A 22,522-nucleotide genomic window follows, 5' to 3' on the forward strand; every position below is an offset into this window, starting at 1 on the left:
AATTATCCTTCAGGTACTCAGCCACAACAACTGCTGAGCCAGGGGGCCTATAGAGACATCCAATTACCATGTCTGAGCCTGCTTTAACCATGACCTTCACACAAATCATTTCACAATTTGAATCTCCGTCAATTTCCTTCGATACTATTGCGCTTCTTATCGCTATAAACACGCCTCCCCCTTCACTTTCCAGCCTGTCTCTGCAGTATACATTCCAATCTGAGTTTAGGATTTCATTACTGTTTACATGTGGTTTCAGCCAACTTTCTGTCCCTAGTACTATATGGGCGTTGTGACTGTTTATTAATGAGAGCAGTTCTGGGACCTTTCTATAGACGCTCCTGCAGTTTACTATTAGCACATTAATATTGTTGTTACCTGTTGCATTTTGCCTACTCCTGCCTTGCCGCGTCTCAGGAGGCGTCTTGTCGGGCCTAGGGAGGGAATTCTCTAACCTAAAAAAACCCCATGTGCACTCCACACGTACCCCGCTACCATCGTAGCCGCTTACGGCGTGTAGTGCACGCCTGACCTATTCAGGGGGACCCTACATTTCTCCACCCGACAGCGGAGGTCGAGAAATTTGCACCCCAGCTCTCCGCAGAATCGTCTGAGCCTCTGCTTTAAGCCTTCCACTCGGCTCCAAACCAGAGGACCGCGATCGGTTCTGGGAACGATACTACAGATAGTTAGCTCTGATTCCACCCCGCGAGCGAGGCTTTCCGCCTTCACCAACTCCGTAAACCGCCTGTACGAACTGAGGATGACCTCTGAACCCAGACGGCAGGAGTCATTGGTGCCGACATGAGCAACAATTTGCAGTCGGGTGCACCCAGTGCTCTCTATCGCCGCCGGTAGAGCCTCCTCCACATCTCGGATGAGACCCCCCAGCAAGCAGACAGACTGAACTCTGGCCTTCTTCCCCGACCTTTCCGCTATTTCCCTAAGGCTCTTCATCACCCGCCTAACGTTGGAGCTCCCAATAACTAATATACCCCTCCCCCCGTGTGCCTGCTCGGACCTTGCTGAAGGAGCGGCCACATGTCCACTCACAGGCAGAGCGGGCGATGCCACACGGCCAGTATCGCGTATGAAACATATAAGAGTACTGTTTGCTGGCGGAGCTGTCATATGTGCTCAGGTGATTCACGTGGAAAGATTTCCTAAGTGTTTGTGACCTTACGACGCGAATTAACAGGCTTTGAAAGCGGAACGGTAGTTGGCGCTAGATGCATGGGGCATTCCATTTCAGAAATCGTTAGGGAGTTCAATATCCAGATATCCACTGTGTCAAAAGTGTGCCAAGAGTCCAAATTTCAGACATTACCTCTCACCACGGATTAGGTAGTGGCCGAGGCTCTTCACTTAATACCCAAGAGCAACGGCGTTTGCTTAGAGTTGTCAGTGCTAATAGACGAGCAACACTGCCTGAAATAACCGCAGAAGTCAGTGTGGGATGTACGACGAACATATCCCTTAGGACAGTGTGGAGAAATCTGGCGTTAATGGGCTGTGGCAGCAGATAACCGACGCGAATGCCTTTGGTAAAACCACGACATCGTCTGCATCTGCTCTCCTGGGCACCTGACAACATCGGTCGGACCCTAGTCGACTCGAAAATCATAACCTGATCAGATGAGTTCCGATTTCAGATGGTAAGACATATTGGTAGGGTTCGATTGTGGCACTTATCTCACGAAACCATGGGATGAAGTTGTCAACAAGACACTGTGCAAGCTGGTGGTTGCTTCATAATGCTGTGGACTGTGTTTACATTGTTGAGTGTTACTTAAGATAAGTAAATAAATTAGTGAAATCAAAGTGAAGTAGAAATTAGAAAACAAATGAAAAACTTGGTTTGGTTTAGAGAGTTTAATACTGGCAAACAGCGAGCAGAGCAGAAGAGTCAATGACCGTTAAGTCAGCAAGTTCAGGAGAAGCCATCGCCCTCCCCACATTAGCGGACGCTGTCGGTTAAGCCATCAGGCCATCGCCCGACAGGTTCACGTGTTTCTCAGTTGTCACTTGTGATCAAAGGCAATCGCCTACATTCTAAGAGCCAATGACCGACGTTAAGAGGATTCTTCGAGAAGCTTTTCAAAGTGAGAAGAGGCAATGACCGGCTCACGTGATTCTCAGTTGTCACATGTGATCAAAGGCCCCCGCCTACATTCCAAGAGCGAAAGACCGACGTTAAGAAGATTCTTCGAGAAGCTTTTCAACGTGACAGAAGAGGCAATGACCGTGAAGTCGTTCACCTCCAGTGAACTGAAGTGAATAAATACGCGAGACTTAGTGGGCCCGACAAAAATGAAGGAGAGTAGCAGTAGTTTTCAGTTCAGTTTCGGTGCTGAAGACCGTCATGCAAGAAGAGACTACATCATACACAGACGCATCAAGTCCACCGCTGTAATGAAATAGTAAGCAGCAGCCTCGGCGCCAGAAGACAGAAGTTAAAAGTTATTTGAAGTCTGATTTTTACGTACCCGGGTGACTCGTGAGGACGGGAAGGAGACGGCCTCGTATCAGCAGTCATCTGTGAAATGGGATGAAGATCTGACAGCCGAAGACTGGCAAGCGGGAGTCCGTTGTTCGAGTCCGGGACACTGGCCTTCCCCTGCCGTACCGCTCCGCTTGCCGACACACAACACTGACACACGCCGCCGCTCAGAGAAGAGAAACACTGGGACGCCACATCCAAGACATCACAATCCGATGCACAACTTCGCTCTCAATAATCAAACGGGCCATACCACGATACGCGTCTCCAGTCAAGAGAGCGAGACGGCGACACGAGATACACACCGCCATGCGTAATCAGACGCCGCCGCTGCCGTAGCAGAAGGCTTCGCAAACTACACAGCTGCCGCTCTCCGAGCCAGAACATCCAGTAAGCAAGCAGTTGTACAAAACTTTCAATAAAAGTTTTCTTATGTAAAAGTGCTGTTTCATTCTACCTCATACCCGAGCCAAGGAAGAACCCACCCTGCCCACATGTTGTTAAGAGAGAAAAATTAATTTATTTAGTATTTTCACCCTGACATAATGCTTTAGAATCAAATGCCCTTTGCAGTAATGCTCATCCTGACAATTGCCTAGCATCAAAAGAGAAAACACAGTTACATTTAGTGACAGAACTGTTACAACATGGAATGGACTGGGTCCTCTGGTCCAGATGAACCTATCATTGACTGGAAATAATTATATTCGGCTAATTGTAGACCATTTGCAGCCATTCATTCATGGACCTCATGTTCCCAAATATAGATGGAATTGTCACTGGGCTACAATTGTTCGCGACTGGTTTGAAAATAGATTCTGAAGAATTCCAGCGAATGATTTGGTCACCCACATCACCCGAAATGAATCTCGTAAAACAATCGTGGTCACTGCGTGCTCAAAATCCTGTACCGCCAACATTAGCGCAATTATGGACGAATATAAAGGCAGTATGGCTCGATATTTCTGCAGATGACTTTCAGCGATTTATTGAGTCCATGTTTCCGACACAATGTTAGGAGGTATCCTATGCCTTTCTTCACAGTGGACATCTCATGTGACGACACGTAAATGGAAGAACAAAAGGAAGAGGTAATCATTCTGGTACAGTATGCAGTCTGCATCATATCATGTTCGGTTGTCGTAGGTTATCAATAAAATCTAATGGAATACGATTTATGAGTTCATGATACTCAGTAGCCAAACTAACAACTGATAGGGTTTTCACTGTATGCCTTAGGCGTGTTGGTGTCTAAGTCAATTACGTTCATTCAGCGGTGAAGAGGCAACGATCGGATTTCGGGTGGTGATTACTCAGAGTATTATGTCGAACGGCCAGCAGCAGGTGGTGTAGCGCGGGCTGCTTACCTGTGCTGACGTCTGCGGTGATGCGCTCCCTGGCGCCGCGCACCCACGACGTGACGGCCACGTAGTCGCGCACGAACGACGGCACGTGGCAGCGCAGCACCGCCGTGTTGCCCAGCACCACGAACTCGTCGTACACCTGCAGCTCGTAGAACTGCTTCACCACTGCCGGTACGATAAAACGTAAAAGAAAGTTAGCACTGATTTCCTGGAATTGCAATAGCTACAGTAACTAGGAGAAAACGAAATATTGTGTCTATGCAGAAAATTGTTGACATATTATCCTCGTGTTCTTATTTTATTTAGAGTCATATTTTATGATAAAATCCGTAGCCAGTTTCAGCCGAACATTAATCACCTTCATAGTCTATACGAAGGAAAAGGAAGAAGCCTCCCCGCTGACTGTATTTCAGATTGTCTGAAAACAGTCGGACGTCTCTGGTAATGACAATGTCGGCTAATCCCTCCAATATCGGAGCAACAACGGCATCAAAAAAATCTGAGCCTGCCCCACCAAAAAGTCTTTTGTAAAATCCAACATTAGTGGCAACTTCGAGAAATTCCGACGGCCTTTTTTTCAGATGGAATTATTATCATTAATCTGTGCATTGCAAAGGCATCCGAAGACTGGCGGCGTAAGAAGTCACCCCTTTTTCAGCCAACTGCATATTCAAAGATGGCGGAGGAGCGGACATAGGTTCAAGGCACTCTCTTGATCTTGGAGTGGGAAACTACCCCTAAGGCGGAAGAATCAGCAATAGTCGACGGTATGAGAGTGCAGAAGATAATGTAAACCAGTGCACTAAAGGCGTACTCGTATAGTGTGCATTTACAAAACATGTAGTCAGTAACTGAAAAATTATTATGACGATCTCTCCATTGGAAAATATTTAAGAATAGTCCCCACTTCGGAACTGTCAATAGGGAGTTGACCGTAAGGATAATGTTCTCTGAGTCGAGACGTGGAATGTCAGAAGTTTGAAAGTGGTTGGGAAGCTAGAATATCTGAAAGGGGCAACGCTGTGGCTCGATGTAGATATAATGTGGGCCAGTGAAGTGAAAAAGAAAGAAGATAAGGAATTCTGCTCGGATGAGTATAGGGCAATATCAACAGCAGCAGAAAATGTTATAACTGGAGTACGATTTGTTATTAATATGAAGGTAGAGCAGACAGTGATTTTTTGTTGAAAGTTCACTGATTGTGCTGTTCTAATTAAAATCGACAGCAAACCAGCACCGACAATGGATATTCAGATATACATGCCGACGTCGCAAGCCGAAGATACGGATAATTCAATACATAAAAGGAAATGAAAATTTAATAGACTTGGAGGAACGCTGTTGTCTGAGAAAGAGTAGAAGAAAGCTTTATGGGAGTATGTGGGCGTGTTACTAGGAATGATAGAGGAGAAGGACTAACTGAGTTCTTCAATAAATTTCAACTAGTAATAGTGAGTACTCTGTTCAAAAGTCATAAGAAGAGTAGGTATACTTGGAAAAGGCTGGAGATACTGGAATATTTCAGATGACGTCATGGTTAGACCGAGAGACCGAAATCAGATACTTGATTATAAGGCGTAACCAGGAGGAGATACAGACTCATATCACAATCTCATAGTGATGAAGAATAGGCTGAAGTTTAAAAGACTAGTCAGGAAGGATCAGTGGGCAAACAAACGAGATACAGAAGCATTAAGGAATGAAGAGAAACGCCTGAAGTACTTTGAGGTTATAGACGCTGCAATATGAAACTGTTTAGCAAGGAGTTCAGTCGAAGAAGAATGGACATCTCTAAAAAGCGAAATCACAGAAGGTGGAAAGAAAAACATAGGTACAAAGAAGGTAACTGCGAAATAACTGTGGGTCACAGAAGAAATACTTCAGCTGGCCAGTGAAAGAGAGAAGTACAAAAATGTCCAGAGAAAGTTAGGAATACAGAGAAACAAGCCACTTAAGAATGAGATAAAAAGGAAGTGCATAAAATCTAAAACGAAACGGATGTCTGAAAAATTTGAAGAAATCGAAAAAGAAATGGCGGTCCGAAGGATTGACTCAGCATGTAGAAGCTCAAAAGAATCTTCGGTGAAATTAAAAGAAAGCGTGGTAACATTAAGAGTGCAATGGATATGTCACTTTAAATGCGGCGGAGAGAGCCGATAGGTGGAAAGAGCTTCTGTGAGAGGGGGGGGGGGGGCACTTATCTGATGACTTGATAAAACAGGAGCCGATAGGGAAGCGATAGGTTATCCAGTGTTTGATCACATTTCGGAAGAGTTCTGGAAGACGTACAATCAAATGAGGTGGAAAGGATAGATAACATTCCACCAGAATTTCTAAAGTCACTAGGCAAGTGGCAACAAAAGGACTATTCGTGATGGAGTGTAGACTGTAGGAATCTGGTGATATACCATACGTCTTACGGAAAAACATCATCCACGTATTTCCGAAGATTGCGAGATCCGACAAGAGCGATAATAATCGCACAGTTAACTTAACAGAAAACTGAGAATGTGTTAGATGACGGTTATTTTGGTTTTAGGTTAGGCAGAGCCACCGGAGAGGCAATACTAGGGTTGCGGTTAATAATGGAAGCAAAACTACAGAAAAATCAAGACACGTTCACAGGATGTGAACTCTCGGTGAAGTAAGGAATCAGAAAAACAAATGTCGGGTACGGCCTTTCTGCCGTACATTCCCAGAATGACGGGCAAAATCGGCAAGACATTGCGCAAACATGGCGTTAAGATAATTTTCAAACCGACGAGGAAGTTCAAAGAGTGTCTTACATCGCCAAAGGAGAAAAGAGACCCAGAGTGTCTTAGCTCGGCAAAGGAGAAAAGGGACCCACTTGCAATGTCGGGAATATACCGTATACCATGCACATCCGGAAAAGTTTATGTCGGAATGAGTGGACGATCAATCAACAACAGGATCAAAGAACATAAGCGACATTGAATGTTAGGGCAGGTGGAGAAATCGGCCATGGCAGAGCACGCACTGTGTGATACCGACCACGTAATAAAAATTGCCGACCAGGAAGTTCTGGCTGTAGAGAAGCACTATGGCACGCGCTTGTTCAGAGAAGCTGTAGAAATACAAAAACACACGAAATGCTTCAACAAGAAAGAGGAAAGCCTTAAGGTAAACGGATCCTGGCATCCAGTACTGCAGCGAACTACCGTCGCAGGTAGGAAGAGGAGAACCGCACCGGAATGACGTCGGAGAAGCTCTCGGACGTTGGCGCACCAGGTACATATACACGCCTGGAAATGGAAAAAAGAACACATTGACACCGGTGTGTCAGACCCACCATACTTGCTCCGGACACTGCGAGAGAGCTGTACAAGCAATGATCACACTCACGGCACAGCGGACACACCAGGAACCGCGGTGTTGGCCGTCGAATGGCGCTAGCTGCGCAGCATTTGTGCACCGCCGCCGTCAGTGTCAGCCAGTTTGCCGTGGCATACGGAGCTCCATCGCAGTCTTTAACACTGGTAGCATGCCGCGACAGCGTGGACGTGAACCGTATGTGCAGTTGACGGACTTTGAGCGAGGGCGTATAGTGGGCATGCGGGAGGCCGGGTGGACGTACCGCCGAATTGCTCAACACGTGGGGCGTGAGGTCTCCACAGCACATCGATGTTGTCGCCAGTGGTCGGCGGAAGGTGCACGCGCCCATCGACCTGGGACCGGACCGCACCGACGCACGGATGCACGCCAAGACCGTAGGATCCTACGCAGTGCCGTAGGGGACCGCACCGCCACTTCCCAGCAAATTAGGGACACTGTTGCTCCTGGGGTATCGGCGAGGACCATTCGTAACCGTCTCCATGAAGCTGGGCTACGGTCCCGCACACCGTTAGGCTCACGCCCTAACATCGTGCAGCCCGCCTCCAGTGGTGTCGCGACAGGCGTGAATGGAGGGACAAATGGAGACGTGTCGTCTTCAGCGATGAGAGTCGCTTCTGCCTTGGTGCCAATGATGGTCGTATGCGTGTTTGGCGCCGTGCAGGTGAGCGCCACAATCAGGACTGCATACGACCGAGGCACACATGGTGTGGGGAGCGATCTCCTACACTGGCCGTACACCTCTGGTGATCGTCGAGGGGACACTGAATAGTGCACGGTCCATCCAAACCGTCATCGAACCCATCATTCTACCATTCCTAGACCGGCAAGGGAACTTGCTGTTCCAACAGGACAATGCACGTCCGCATGTATCCCGTGCCACCCAACGTGCTCTAGAAGGTGTAAGTCAACTACCCTGGCCAGCACGATCTCCGGATCTGTCCCCCATTGAGCATGTTTGGGACTGGATGAAGCGTCGTCTCACGCGGTCTGCACGTCCAGCACGAACGCTGGTCCAACTGAGGCGCCAGGTGTAAATGGCATGGCAAGCCGTTCCACAGGACTACAGCCAGCATCTCTACGATCGTCTCCATGGGAGAATAGTTGCCTGCATTGCTGCGAAAGGTGGATATACACTGTACTAGTGCCGACATTGTGCATGCTCTGTTGCCTGTGTCTATGTGCCTGTGGTTCTGTCAGTGTGATCATGTGATGTATCTGACCCCAGGAATGTGTCAATAAAGTTTCCCCTTCCTGGGACAATGAATTAACGGTGTTCTTATTTCAATTTCCAGGAGTGTAGTTTGCGGCCGCGAGCTCGGCTCTAGTTCATCAACGTCAATGGTGGGTGAAACTTTGACAATGCCAGCCACTCGTGCTGGCTAAACGTCAGTAAAATCATCAGACGAATGTCGGCCGAAGAACCCGAGATAGAAGCCAACAGGCAGTTTGTTAGCTGAAACTCTTATTAATGGAGGCCTTACTTTTCTTATTGCCCTATTAGTGATATCTGATCTCTTACTCAGTCTGTGTTGTAATTAATTGAAACTGCGATTGCCAAAGGCCTACCTGTTTCAGAGGTACTTATGTCAATAAGGTACTACCAGGAAATGACACATGATGTTACATGGGCCCTAACCTTCCGCCTTACATTCCTTTGTCCATAATTGCAGGTTTCAGTACTAATATATGAAGGGGAAACGTAGTTTTCAAAAATCTCGAAAAGCCCTTGACCATGTTAGTTCATATTCTTCCACGATATGCTGAAATATATTCTTGCGGTCATAAGCTATTTATGGTTGTCATATACACCGACTGAAAAAAATTGTAACACTAAATAATATTTAATGTAGAGTAATGAAATTTCGGAATATACTTGGCTAGGTAATATATTTAAGTAATTAACATTTGCAAGATCACCAGTTAATGTGTGTTTGAGGTACCACATTGCAAATATGAAATACTGGTACATTAAAACTTGTGTAATCGCCAGAATTTTGCATTCAAGTCCGCAAATTTGCGTGAATTGTGTTTTACAGGTGCTGGATGTCAGTTTGTGGGATGGAGTTCGTTGCTTGTTGCACTTATACGGTCAATACAGGGACGGTTAACCCTGTCAGTTTGTGGGATGGAGTTCGTTGCTTGTTGCACTTATACGGTTAATACAGGGTTGGTTCTCTTTGTGGATGACGTTGGAGTTATCATCCGATGACGTCCCACATGTGCTCGGTTGGAGACACGTTTGATGATCAAACAGGCCAAGGCAACATGATGAGCTACAACAGCGGTATGTGGGCGAGTCTCAAACCGTCGGAAAACACCTCATGTTCATGAATGGTAGCGCAGGTGGTCCAATCATCACATTAATGTACAAATTTGCAGTCACAGTACGTGACATAGCTGCAACATTATTCCTGCTATCATACGAAAGAACACCTCAGGCCATAACTACAGATGTAGGCCCAGTGTGTGTACCACGCAAACAGGTTGGTTGCAAACCCCCCAAGAGTGCGTTATAAGATCCACGATATATATATATTTTTTATTACGAGTGGAATATGAACGTGTGGAAAATTACGTAACTCAACAATATTCATTCAATTAAGCAATTATTTCTTAAAAAGATGATAATTATGTAAAACAGAGACAATATTTGTCTCACATTCTTTGTTAATCTATATCATTCTTTTGTTTGTTTTGTACCCTTTTGTCGTCTTCTTCTGATGTACGTCGCCGACCCAAGACGTGAATCGATTTGAGGTCTGTTGAATGAAAAACATTTAATGTAAAATTATTGTACTTTTGTGTTCATTTGCTGGTAAAAACAATTAGAGCCAAATGAGTTAAAACTATTTATGATTAATTATTGAAAATTCACTTCCTCCTTTAATTATAATTTTGTATTAATTGTTTTATCATAGCTGCAAAAAGCGCAGCCATTGTTAGTTGCGATTATATAGCAACTTCGCCTGTACTTCTAGTTGAAAATGGCATGGGTTTGTATTAAACTAATTTGCAAAACAATTTAATATTTTTTTATTAGTGGCATCAATTTAAATGATAAATTATTTAATGAGCAAAGGAAAATCATAATTAAAAAGGTAATCCTCCGTCTTTTGTTGGCCGCCATCTTAACTGTTATCATAGCGGCAAATTTAAATTACTTGAAACTGCGAACAATATTCCGATATGTAAGAAATAAATGTGCACCTGTGGTACTGAACTCTATTTTAAAGAAAAAAGTTATCGAAACAGACTGCATTTTCTAAGAACAGTGCTGATGGTATTTATTGTTGAACTAGATTTCATTGCTGATGTATGAGGCCAAAATTAAACTACGGACGAATCATGGAGAAAAATATTTTTGGTAGCATACGTCAGTGTTGCGTGCGGGTGGTATTCTGTGGTTCCTTTTCATAAACAATTTGCTAAGAATAATTAAATCCATCGAAGACAAAAATTATAATAGCTCTGATGTAGATCTGTAATTTTAGTGATGTGAATATAACTTACAGTCAACATTATTACACTAAGTCAGGTGGAATTCTTGTGCAATTTGAACAAAATAATTATCCGAGAGAAGTTGTAGTATGAATAATGCATTATACATGTGTATTTCAGTATAATTTACAAAATCAAATCAATGCAACTGCTAAAAAAACAGAGTGAATTCAAACCGCAGAATACCATAAAATATGGTATCATCCATATTCATTGCATTTGTCTATGTTGATGATACACAAAAACCGCCACAGCGTCTGGTTCGTAGCTGTCCTTGTAGTAACTGATTTATAACAGGAAGTTACATCGCCGTGGCGCCATCTGCTTCTCATATTGCTACTGAAGATTAAGTACGATGCACCAGAGCTAAAGGCCGAACACGGTGGTCTTCCCTCTCGTTGGTGCCACGTCGTCTTCCGGAGTCGGTCTTCTTGCAGCCATACGCTCTCGCGATCACTGCTGCCAGCAGTCGTGTACAGTCGCTACATTTCTGCCACGTCTATCTGCAGTATCGCAGAAGGAACATCCAGCTTCTCGTAGTCCTGTTAGACGACCTCCTTCAAATCCATTGTTGACTAACATCAACTCGCTAAGTTGCATGTCAAAGGCAACTAAAGATCACGACCGTTACAGCGTGTATTTAAAGCAAACCTGAAGTGCATCCTCGTCGTGGCACTACTGGCGCGAAATTGGAATGGGCATCATCTTTCAGATGTAGAAACACGCCTACCGACCTTCGTTTACGTCGTACGACCCCTTCTTAGTGGCGTGATTTATTTATCCGTCGGTGTATAATAATGAGAAACGTTATTTGAAAAAAGTATATCAATAATTCTTGACGTATTTACGTTAAGATTTTTCAGGATACCCTGACAAACTTTTGGAAGGACATAGCAGGCTTTTTTTTTAACAACCGTGTACAGGCTCTCTCTTAAAACTTTCCGCGGGAGAGAAAAGGCTGTGCTTTGCTCTAAAAATCTGCTGTTTTGTTTCCATTCTCACAGTGAGTTTTATTAGAAAATATATATATTACGAGAGTTTTATTGAAGTGCTACGATTGACAGTCTGACTTACGTCGCAAACTGAACCATTATGTAATTATAGGTGTTGTTTCCTCAGATCCAGCAACTGCAGTGTTTCGTCTAATTTCCGTTACACCAACAGTCCTAACGGATCTGCCAGATCATTTTATGCGAATCAAGATTTCATTTGCTATCACCCTGCTTAGCTCTATAGCGAAGTGTTTGCCAGCCATGATTGATTCCCAGCCATGTTGGAGATTTTCTGCGTCCGTGGACAGCGTGTTGTCCTGTCCTCATCACGGGTCAACTTCTGTGCTGTCCATCACGAAGTCGCCCACTGTGGCATCATTTGAAATAAGTACTGCAGCCGGCGGCCGAACTTCCCTGGATGAGACTTCTTGGCCAACAATGGCACATGATCATTTCATTTTATTCTACAGTAAACAAGTCTCCATATCAGAATTCAAACACCTTTTAATCGTTTTACAAAATGTTTTCGCATGCTGCCTTTCCACGAACTGGTAGTTCAGAAAAAGACTTTATACTGTTACCACATGGTACCCAAAAACAAAAATGTCGTTAACTCCTTAGAAAGGAAAAAAAATCATTCATACTGTGTACAATTTATTATAATTTCGTATTCCATATGGTTCAAGTGGCCGAAGTCGTAACGATGAACCGCAGCTCGTGTCCTGGGACAGATCCCAGCGATACCCCATACTAGAACATATATCCAATTTCCACATACATTTAGCACTTGAAAAGCACTGCCCAGTTCGCTAGCATCTCGTATTCTGAATTTCAGCCCATGGTATCTTCACAAACCAATCCTAGAAATGATTGGATATAGTTATATGGATGTTAGGTTAGTTGTATTTTACAGCAGTCTTCTGCACACACATAATGAATTTCATTCTCTCTTTAGTACTCCAAAGCTTTTTTCCCACCAATGAACCGTGAGAAAAGAGCTAAAGTATGGGTCTAACAACAGCACTCTGTGCTCCCTCTGAGCTATGGCTGTAGCTGTAGTAATCATAAACTCAAGCGAAAGAATTGCAAATGTTTTTACATTATGCTCAAATATCAATATTGGTTTATTTTAGAGGTATCTACGTCCCAAAAACAAATAATTTGGTTTTTGTTTGAGGTTTGTCGTTCTGACCGAAAATTCAATGTTGAGGATCGCTAGTTATGTTACACAAATGGTTCTCGAAGGTAACATAAGGACGTGCTGAAAAGTAATACCTCCGAACTTTTAGTGTGAAAACTCTTACAGCTTTTTAAATAAAACAAACATTACTAACTTTGTACACCATATCTAATAATTTGCAGCCCTCTGCTGCTGGAGTCCTCCGAATCTCAGCGTGTAACCTGGTGGTGTCTGACATAAAATTGTCCGTGCATCTGGAACAGAGTGCTGTAATCGAGTTTCTAAATGGAGAACAGTTCGTCCACACATGGAGCACCTTCTGTTTCAGAATAAGAATGCCAGACATATGCAGCGATCCAACGACTTGGATTCACTGTCACTGATCATTCTCCAAACAGTTCCTATTTCGTCCTATCCGAATTTCATCTGTTTCCAAAACTTAAAGAACATGTTAGAGGAATTCACTTTGATAGTGATGAAGCGGTGCAAGGCGAGGTACGGTTGTGGCTCCGTCAATAAAGTCAAACATTCTAGGGTAACGATATAAACAAACAGGTACATTGCTGGGAGTAATGTGTTCGTCGCCAGAGTGTCGAGAAATAAGTATGTAGACATGAAGAATAAAGCTGTCGAAAGTAAATATTGTTTTAGTTGTAAAGTTTTAAGAGTTTTCCGCCCAAAAATTCTGAGGGATTACTTTGCAGCACATCCTGGTAGCAGTCTTTGTGAAATCCCCAAAATATTTCTTTGCAGCAACTCACCGACATCTTAAAGTGTAAGGGATGTGTGCTGAGCTATCGATGAATCTTCCTATTTACGCCATTTGTGGCAGGAAAAGCGAATGTGTCAATTCGATGTCCAAGACAGTACGTTATCTTTTCGGTAGCGGAAAAGACTCGGAAGCTACCCACCGGACGATGAACCAAGGACTCCGGCCCACACGCAAAGCCTGTCGTTCCTACTGCGCTTTGCCTGTAGCAGATCCAGCGGCCTCTATTGGAAGTCGCATGCATAAATGAAAGAGTCCACCCTGGCGTGTCGCCATCCTCGCACTTCTTATCTGAATATACTTGTGTCGACACTGAAGCGTCATCCGTTCGAAGACTAGCAGTTTCCATTTGCGGGCGTTTTTGCTGTAATGTTGCCAGATTTGGATCCTAGGCGACGCTACGTTGAAAACTGTACCTTTGTCTACAAGATTTGGCGAGCTACCAATTTCTGTCGCTTCCTGAATTGATTGCGGCATGAAGAGGCGTTGGGTCAGCAAGATTTTCCAGCCGCTGTCGATTGTTCAGATTTCAAGTTGCCCTTCAGTGGGATTAGTACTAAAAGCTAGACGTATTTAGATATTTTCGAAAACATTTTCGGAAAAACAGCTTTCGATTTTCACTAATGTACTTAGAAAAACAGGTGTAGAAGTATGAATTCGTTACTCGTCTGCTATTTGAAACTGATTAATAATATTTTATTCTAAATAATTTCCTTTGCAATTTATACATGTCTCCCACATCCCCGGCAGGAATAAAAGAAAAAACGTTTCTTCTTTTGAAGTGAACCAGTCAGAGAGCCATTTTCGTACATTTTCATACGAATGGAAGTGTTGTTCAGCGAGAGCGTGTCACAGGCATAATCGGATAATCCGAGTCTGGAGAATAAGCCGCATGCCTTAGTATTTCCCGCTGATCGCCTCGATCGTTCCCCTGGCCCGTTTTTCTGTGTGTGATGGGGCGTTATTATGGAGCAATATGACTTGGGTTGACTTTTTCCATATTCCAGTCTTTTTTCACGTAATTCTAGATTTAAATCGATCATTTGCTGTTGGTAGCGATTAGTGTTAATGGTTTCATCAGGTTTTAGCAGCTCGTAATAGATGACACTCTTCTGATCCCACTAAACACAGAGCATTGTCTTCTTTACAAAGCGATTTGGTCCTGCCGTGGGAGTCGATAGTTTGCTTCGATTCAACCCCGTTTTACGAAGCTTAGGATACGCATTTTTCATCACCTGTCACTGTTCGATGGAGAAACGACTTTCTTCTGAATGTGGCGAGCAGCATTTCACAAACGGTCTTTCGATTTGCTTGCTGTCTTTCATTCAGTTCATGCGGAACCCATTTTTCCACTATGCACTTTTCCCGTAGCTGCTTTCAACCGATGAGAAACGGCTTTCTAGGTCACGTTTAACTGGTTTGCAAGTTCCTATTCAGTTTGAGTATCGTCTTCATCCAATAACGCCTGCAATTCGCTGTCTTGGAACTTTTTCGGTGGTTTCCCTTTCTCGTCGTTTCTCACGTCAAAACCACTACTTTTCAATTTTTTGAACCACTCAAGACACTATGTTTTCCTAATAGCATGTTCGCCGAAAGCTTTGACAGGCATTCGATGGGATTCTGCAGCAGTTATCTTCAAATGAGAACAAAGAAATGCAATGGTAGTCCGTATGCAGAAAACTCGACTTGCTTACGGGTTTGAAACAGACACTGACTTATGGAACTTGTGTTACTGTGTGATGACTTTCGTCGTCGGGCGTTACTGGTAGCGCTGCAGACGCCATCTCACGGGCGTTACACTGGCGAGTAGCACCGTCTATAGGAAAATGTCGGTTCTATACTTCTACACCTGGTAGATCGTATAAATTACATTTATTAGTGACCGGTTTCAATCCAAAGGCCGACCATCTTCAGGCCGTACTCAAGAGTTGATGTGTGGAGACGGATCCACGGAGCAGGAACCTCCAGATACTGTCAGGTACTTCGTTTGTACTAGGGTTGCAACTTAAATGGTGGCAACTATTTATTCACAACCGATACGAAAGAGTTACATGTTTGCACCTGTTACTGACCTTCAAAATAGTCACCAGCGTTGTGTAACCCGTTGCCAGCGATGTGGAAGGCGTGGTATACCGTTAGCATAGCCTGTTCTGTTGATGGTGCGAATGGAGCGGTCTACTGCCTGACGAATCTCTGGAACAGTTCTGAAGCGAACGCCACGAAGTGGTTCCTTCATCTTCGCAATCAAATCAAAGTCACGTGGACTTACGTCCGGGGAGTATGGTGGACGGTACAGTACTTCCCAGTCCCATGGAACGAACAGAGCAGCCAAATTTGCGCTGTATGCGCCCGCGCATTGTCGTGCAAAATGATGGGTGGGTTGCGCAGAAAGTGTCGCCGCTTCTTTCGTTAAGCTGGTTGCAGGTGCTCCAAAAACGAACAGTAATACTGTGCATTGACCGTCTGCCGTGGAGGAACGTTATGCGATAGGACAACACCATTACAGTCGTACACGAGAATCACCATAATTTTAGACCGCTCCATTCGCACCATCAACAGATCAGGCTCTGCTAACGGATACTACGCCTTCCACATCGCTGGGAACGGGTTCTACACAAAGCTGGTGACTACTTTGTGTGACAGTGACAGGTGCAAATATGTAACTCTATTGTATTGGTTGTGAATAAATAATTGCCACTATTTAAGTTCCAACCCTTGTCATTTATGAGATCTAGACTGGTTTTCCATAAAGTTTCAGGATTGCAGCCGCATACCGTCGACTTCTTGCCACGATATTTCGGCAGACAAATAGTCAGCCATCTTCAGGTGAATGTTTTGCACTGGAGATTGCTAATTCATATCGCTACCTTTATACTAAAAACTGGCGCTAAGACGCAGGCGTAAAGGCAGCCGCTATATGAGCGACCTCTTTCGAGATTTTCTGCCCTCTTCTAATATTGCTCTATCTAATGCGCTCAGGCGCTTGCGTAGTGTGATACTACATGCAAACTCTTTCTTCAAATGTGCACTCGCGGAGTTAAGCATTAGGTGTCAAAATTAATCAAATTAAATGTCACTAGACGTGTCATTGTGCATAAAATGCTTTCTTGCAGAAGAAATTAAAGAAAACCCATGTCCCGCGCCTTATCCAGTTGAAGGCCGCCATCACTTGCGCTAAGCTTGTTTCCACCGGTTTCTTTATTACTGAATCTCAAAAGGATCTCATCGAGGCCAAGATTTCCGTGGTAGAATAATAAATGGACTGTCCTATGAAGATACAGTACTCAACTATTACTGACTTAATGGTCTGCGAAAGGTGAATGTGGCGATAGTGGCACTCTGTGCGTTGTCCAATGTGGGTTTTGTCACAATGGCAATGTGTTTTGTAGATAGCAGGTTTCTCTAATCCCAGATAGTCTTTTACCGAATCGAAAAGAGCACTTGTACGTGGGGGCAAGACTACTTTTAATACGACGTCTCCGTAAACCCTGTTTTCTAAGTACAGTAGTCCTGTTTTATTACAATAAAGTGTAGCTCTCGTATAAATGCATTACGCCTCCCTTAAAACGTTGACGAATGGCGTGGTTCCAACTTCTATGGACAAAAACTAGTGGCTTCCTGCTAAAATAATGATTATGCAGTGTGCGAGAGAGGTGAAATTCTAATGAAACGAAATTTAAATGAAGAATCGCTAACTGTCGGCACTATGGAACAGGAGAAGCGCCAGTGTACGTAAAAAGAATTTCTCCCGAATAATACGAAATCAGTTTAAAATATTTCCCACTTGTGCCTTCCCAGTTAGAGGTTAGAAAATGTGGGCGATAAAAAGTGGTGCAGAAGTGATCAGGTGGCGCGGAACGACGCATACAAAGTGGTAATGGCGAAACGCGAGCGGCCGCTATTTACATGCTAATGCTGGCAGGACGTGACCTTTCGCGAGGCGCCGACGGACAATGGGGGAGTGCTCAGCCACTTAGCGCGCCCGGGCGGCCGTTTGTAGGCAGAGCGCGCTGCGTTGAGGACGTCCGGCCTGCTACCAGAAGGTGGCGTCGAGTGCGTCCCCCCCCCCCCCCTCCACCCCACCGCCCCTCTACGTGTCTCTGAGACACACTACCGGTATTAAAACTGAAACACCACGCAGGCCGCATCCCACAAACGTCAAATCAGAATGAAGTGCACTGCATACTTTGGTGTTCTGCATTTCAGCATAACTGCACTAAGTGTAAGGTGTAAGTTACGCTGTCTCCAGTCTCTGTAGAAGGGGTTTCTTAGTTAAAATTACGTTCCAGGGTTATTTATTTGTGAGACTGTCGTATCAAACCTTGTACAAGAACAAGCACCTACCGGCACGGGTCGTAATTAGACAACGGAACCATCGTGGCTGTCTGCAGCAAAATGACAAAATCATGAGATACCGACATGCACATATATAGATGGCGGTAGTATCGTCTGCACAAGGTATAAAAGGGCAATGTATTGACGGATGTATCGTTTGAAGTACGGTGATCTACGTGAAAAGATTTCCGCCGTGATTATGGCCGCACTACGGGAACGAAGACTTCGAACGCGGAGTAGTAGTTGGAGCTAGACGCATGGGACATTCCATTTAGTAAATCGTTTGGCAATCCAGTATGTCGAGACGCTCAGTGGCAAGAGTGTGTCGAGAATACCAAATTTCAGGCTTTACCCTCTCACCTTGCACGACTAAGAGCAGCAGCGTCAGTGCTAACAGACAACCAATACTACACGAAATAACAGCAGAAATCAATGTGCGACATACGACGAACGTATCCGTTAGGACATTGCAGCGCCGCGAAATTTGTGGTTAATGGGCTACGTCAGCAAACGACCAACGAGAGTGCCTTTGCTAACAGCACGACATCGCCTTAAGCACCTCTCCTGGGCTCGTGACCATATCTGTTGGAATCTATTTGAATCTAGACGCCTGGAAAACGGTGGCCAGGTTAGATGAGTTGCAGTTTTAGTTGGTAAGAACTGATGGTCGAGTATTGCGCAGGCCCCACGAAACCATGGAACCAAGTTGTCAGCAAGGAAATTTTGGAAATTTGTGATAAGGTCTTATGGGACCAAATTGCTAAGGTCATCGGTCCCTAAGCCTTTTTTTTTTTTTGGTCATCAGTTTACTACCTGGTTTGATGCGGCCCGCCACGAATTCCTTTCCTGTGCTAACCTCTTCATCTCAGAGTAGCACTTGCAACCTACGTCCTCAATTATTTGCTTGACGTATTCCAATCTCTGTTTTCCTCTACAGTTTTTGCCCTCTACAGTTCCCTCTAGTACCATGGAAGTCATTCCCTCAAGTCTTAGCAGATGTCCTACCATCCTGTCCCTTTTCCTTATCAGTGTTTTCCACATATTCCTTTCCTCTCCGATTCTGAGTAGAACCTCCTCATTCTTTACCTTATCAGTCCACCAAATTTTCAACATTCGTCTATAGCACCTCATCTCAAATGCTTCGATTCTCTTCTGTTCCGGTTTTCCCACAGTCCATGTTTCATACCATACAATGCTGTACTCCAGACGTACATCCTCAGAAATTTCTTCCTCAAATTAAGGCCGGTATTTGATATTAGTAGACTTCTCTTGGCCAGAAATGCCTTTTTTGCCATAGCGAGTCTGCTTTTGATGTCTTCCTTGCTCCGTCCGTCATTCGTTATTTTACTGCCTACTCATCAGACTGTTCATTCCGTTCAGCAGATCATTTAATTCTTCTTCACTTTCACTCAGGATAGCAATCTCATCAGCGAATCGTATCATTGATATCATTTCACCTTGTATTTTAATTCCACTCCTGAACCTTTCTTTTAGTTCCATCATTGCTTCCTCGATGTACAGATTGAAGAGTAGGGGCGAAAGGCTACAGCCTTGTCTTACTCCCTTCTTAATACGAGCACTCTGTTCTTGATCGTCCACTCTTACTATTCCCTCTTGGTTGTTGTACATATTGTATATGACCCATCTCTCCCTATAGCTTACCCCAACTTTTTTCAGTAACTCGAACAGCTTGCACCATTTTATATTGTCGAACGCTTTTTCCAGGTTGACAAATCTTATGAACGTGTCTTGATTTTTCTTCAGCCTTGCTTCCATTATTAGCCGTAACGTCAGAATTGCCTCTCCCGTGCCTTTACTTTTCCTAAAGCCAAACTGATCATCACCTACCGCATTCTCAATTTTCTTTTCCATTCTTCTGCATATTATTCTTGTAAGCAGCTTCGATGCATGAGCTGTTAAGCTGATTGTGCGATAATTCTCGCACTTGTCAGCTCTTGCCGTCTTCGGAATTGTGTGGATGATGCTTTTCCGAAAGTCATGTGGTATGTCACCAGACTCATATATTCTACACACCAACGTGAATAGTCGTTTTGTTGCCACTTCACCTAATGATTTTAGAAATTCTGATGGAATGTTATCTATCCCTTCTGCCTTATTTGACCGTAAGTCCTCCAAAGCTCTTTTAAATTCCGATTCTAATACTGGATCCCCTATCTCTTCTAAATCGACTCCTGTTTCTTCTTCTATCACATCAGACAAATCTTCACCCTCATAGAGGCTTTCAGTGTATTCTTTCCACGTATCTGCTCTCTCCTCTGCATTTAACAGTGGAATTCCCGTTGCACTCTTAATGTTACCACCGCTGCTTTTAATGTCACCAAAGGTTGTTTTGACTTTCCTGTATGCTGATTCTGTCCTTCCGACAATCTTATGTTTTTCGATGTCTTCACATTTTTCCTGCAGCCATTTCGTCTTAGTTTCCCTGCACTTCCTATTTATTTCATTCCTTAGCGACTTGTATTTCTGTATTTCTGATTTTCCCGGTACATGTTTGTACTTCCTCCTTTCATCAATCAACTGAAGTATTTCTTCTGTTACCCATGGTTTCTTCGCAGCTACCTTCTTTGTACCTATGTTTTCCTTCCCAACTTCGGTGATGGCCCTTTTTAGAGATGTCCATTCCTCTTCAACTGTACTGCTTACTGCGCTACTCCGTATTGCTGTATCTATAGACTTAGAGAACTTCAAACGTATCTCGTCATTCCTTAGAACTTCCGTATCCCACTTCTTTGCGTATTGATTGTTCCTGACTAATGTCTTGAACTTCAACCTACTCTTCATCACTACTATATTGTAATCTGAGTCTATATGTGCTCCTGGGTACACCTTACAATCCAGTATCTGATTTCGGAATCTCTGTCTGACCATGATGTAATCTAATTGAAATCTTCCCGTATCTCCCGGCCTTTTCCAAGTACACCTACTCCTCTTGTGATTCTTGAACAGGGTATTCGCTATTACTAGCTGAAACTTGTTACAGAACTCTATTAGTCTTTCTCCTCTTTCATTCCTTGTCCCAAGCCCATATTCTCCTGTAACAGTTTCTTCTACTCCTTCCCTTACAACTGAATTTCAGTGCCCATGACTATTAGATTTCCTGAGCGCTGGCCCGCTGCCAAGATTTCGTAAGATGTTCGGCGGATTGCGTTACCCGCCTTTGTGGGCGCAACATGCTGTTACATACTTGAGCCCCCCGGTTCTAGATGTACCCTTGTCCGCTTAATGGCTGACGCTACAAGTGGAGAGATTGTTTTCCACTTGTAAGATGAGCAATAAGCTTTGGTGATTACAAGTCATAGTGATAGACAAATCTACCTGGCACTTTCTGTTGAGGTCGCCTCTGAACTGCTAATAATTCTGTTTCCGGTAGGTAAATCATTATTATGAGTACAGATATTATAATATATTGTGCCTGTGAACTTTTGCTGAATATAGCAATCGGTTAAAACTCTAAACTTTTATTGAAAGTCATTGTTCCTGACCCCACTGAGTAAATAGCAAGTAGGAACATTTTCTATCAGTGAGCACCATAAGTAATGTGGACTAGCAGACTGGAAATTAGGATCAGTATGTTCTCCATCGGTTTCTGGTTGACCGCAAAAATAATTTTCAGCCTCTTGTAACGCCGTCCCATAGCACAACCAGCCTCTAGTTAACACTGCCATTAGCTGTGTTTACAAATTGCCGAGTGAACTGGTTTTCAATTAAACAGGTCTAACGTCTGTATCACACCTGTTGTTGCAGTTGGTAGATAGGTATATACAAAACATGACCTGCAGCAGAATGGAAGAGGGAAGGAAAGGTCAGGTGAGCATCTTTCCGGGAGTGTAATGAGGGCCACAACTGCAGAAGACAAAATCTCTGTGCTTACCGGAGCGAAAGGGCACGTATTTTAGGTTAGAGTGAGTTTCTACACAGAGAGTATTGAAAGAAATTAGCAAAGTATAAGATCAAAACATAACATGTAATAGTTTCCGGAAATATAAAATTAGTTTGTTGCATCAGAACATTAGAGGGTTGAATACAAAGATAGATGACCTTATTGTACGTTTAGAAAAAGTGGACAATTCTGAAGTGATAGATATTTTGCGCGTCTCTGAACACCATGTAACCACAGGGTTGGAGAAGTTAAATATCAGGGCTTACAGGCTTGCATCATTTTCGTGTAGAGTTAGCATGGAAGGAGGGGTTGTAACATATGTAAATGTTGGATAAAATGTCTAAGTTTTTGTGTTGATCAGTATCTAGAAACAAGTGCCTGTGTGCTGTTACTGCAGAATATTTCTCTCGTAATGACAACTGTTGCATATCACATCTAGGATGCTTACCGCTGTTTATGGAAAATCTAGATGCATCAGTGAGCTACCTGTTAGACAAGAGGAAACAGTAGTTTGTGGAGATTTCTGTGTAGATTTCTTAAAAGATTAGGTCAAGAGAAATGAACTATAATTATTATTCGGGTGTTTCAATCGAATTTCAGTAGTCCATGTTCCAATTGGTGTGCTGGAA

The 22,522-nt window shown here is 43.8% G+C and overlaps 1 protein-coding gene across 1 annotated transcript in view; it reads right to left on the bottom strand.

Annotated features, from left to right (window-relative positions):
- Nucleotides 1-22,522, bottom strand: part of LOC126335919 (Down syndrome cell adhesion molecule-like protein Dscam2) — a 627,039-nt gene that overhangs the window by 456,767 nt on the left and 147,750 nt on the right. Inside the window, exon 4 of the mRNA XM_049999393.1 lies at nt 3,868-4,029. Within this exon, the coding sequence (XP_049855350.1) occupies nt 3,868-4,029 (162 nt within the window). The remainder of the gene's footprint in view (nt 1-3,867; nt 4,030-22,522) is intronic.

The sequence above is a fragment of the Schistocerca gregaria genome, chromosome 2 (genome assembly GCF_023897955.1).
Source record: "Schistocerca gregaria isolate iqSchGreg1 chromosome 2, iqSchGreg1.2, whole genome shotgun sequence".
Lineage (NCBI taxonomy): Eukaryota > Metazoa > Arthropoda > Insecta > Orthoptera > Acrididae > Schistocerca > Schistocerca gregaria.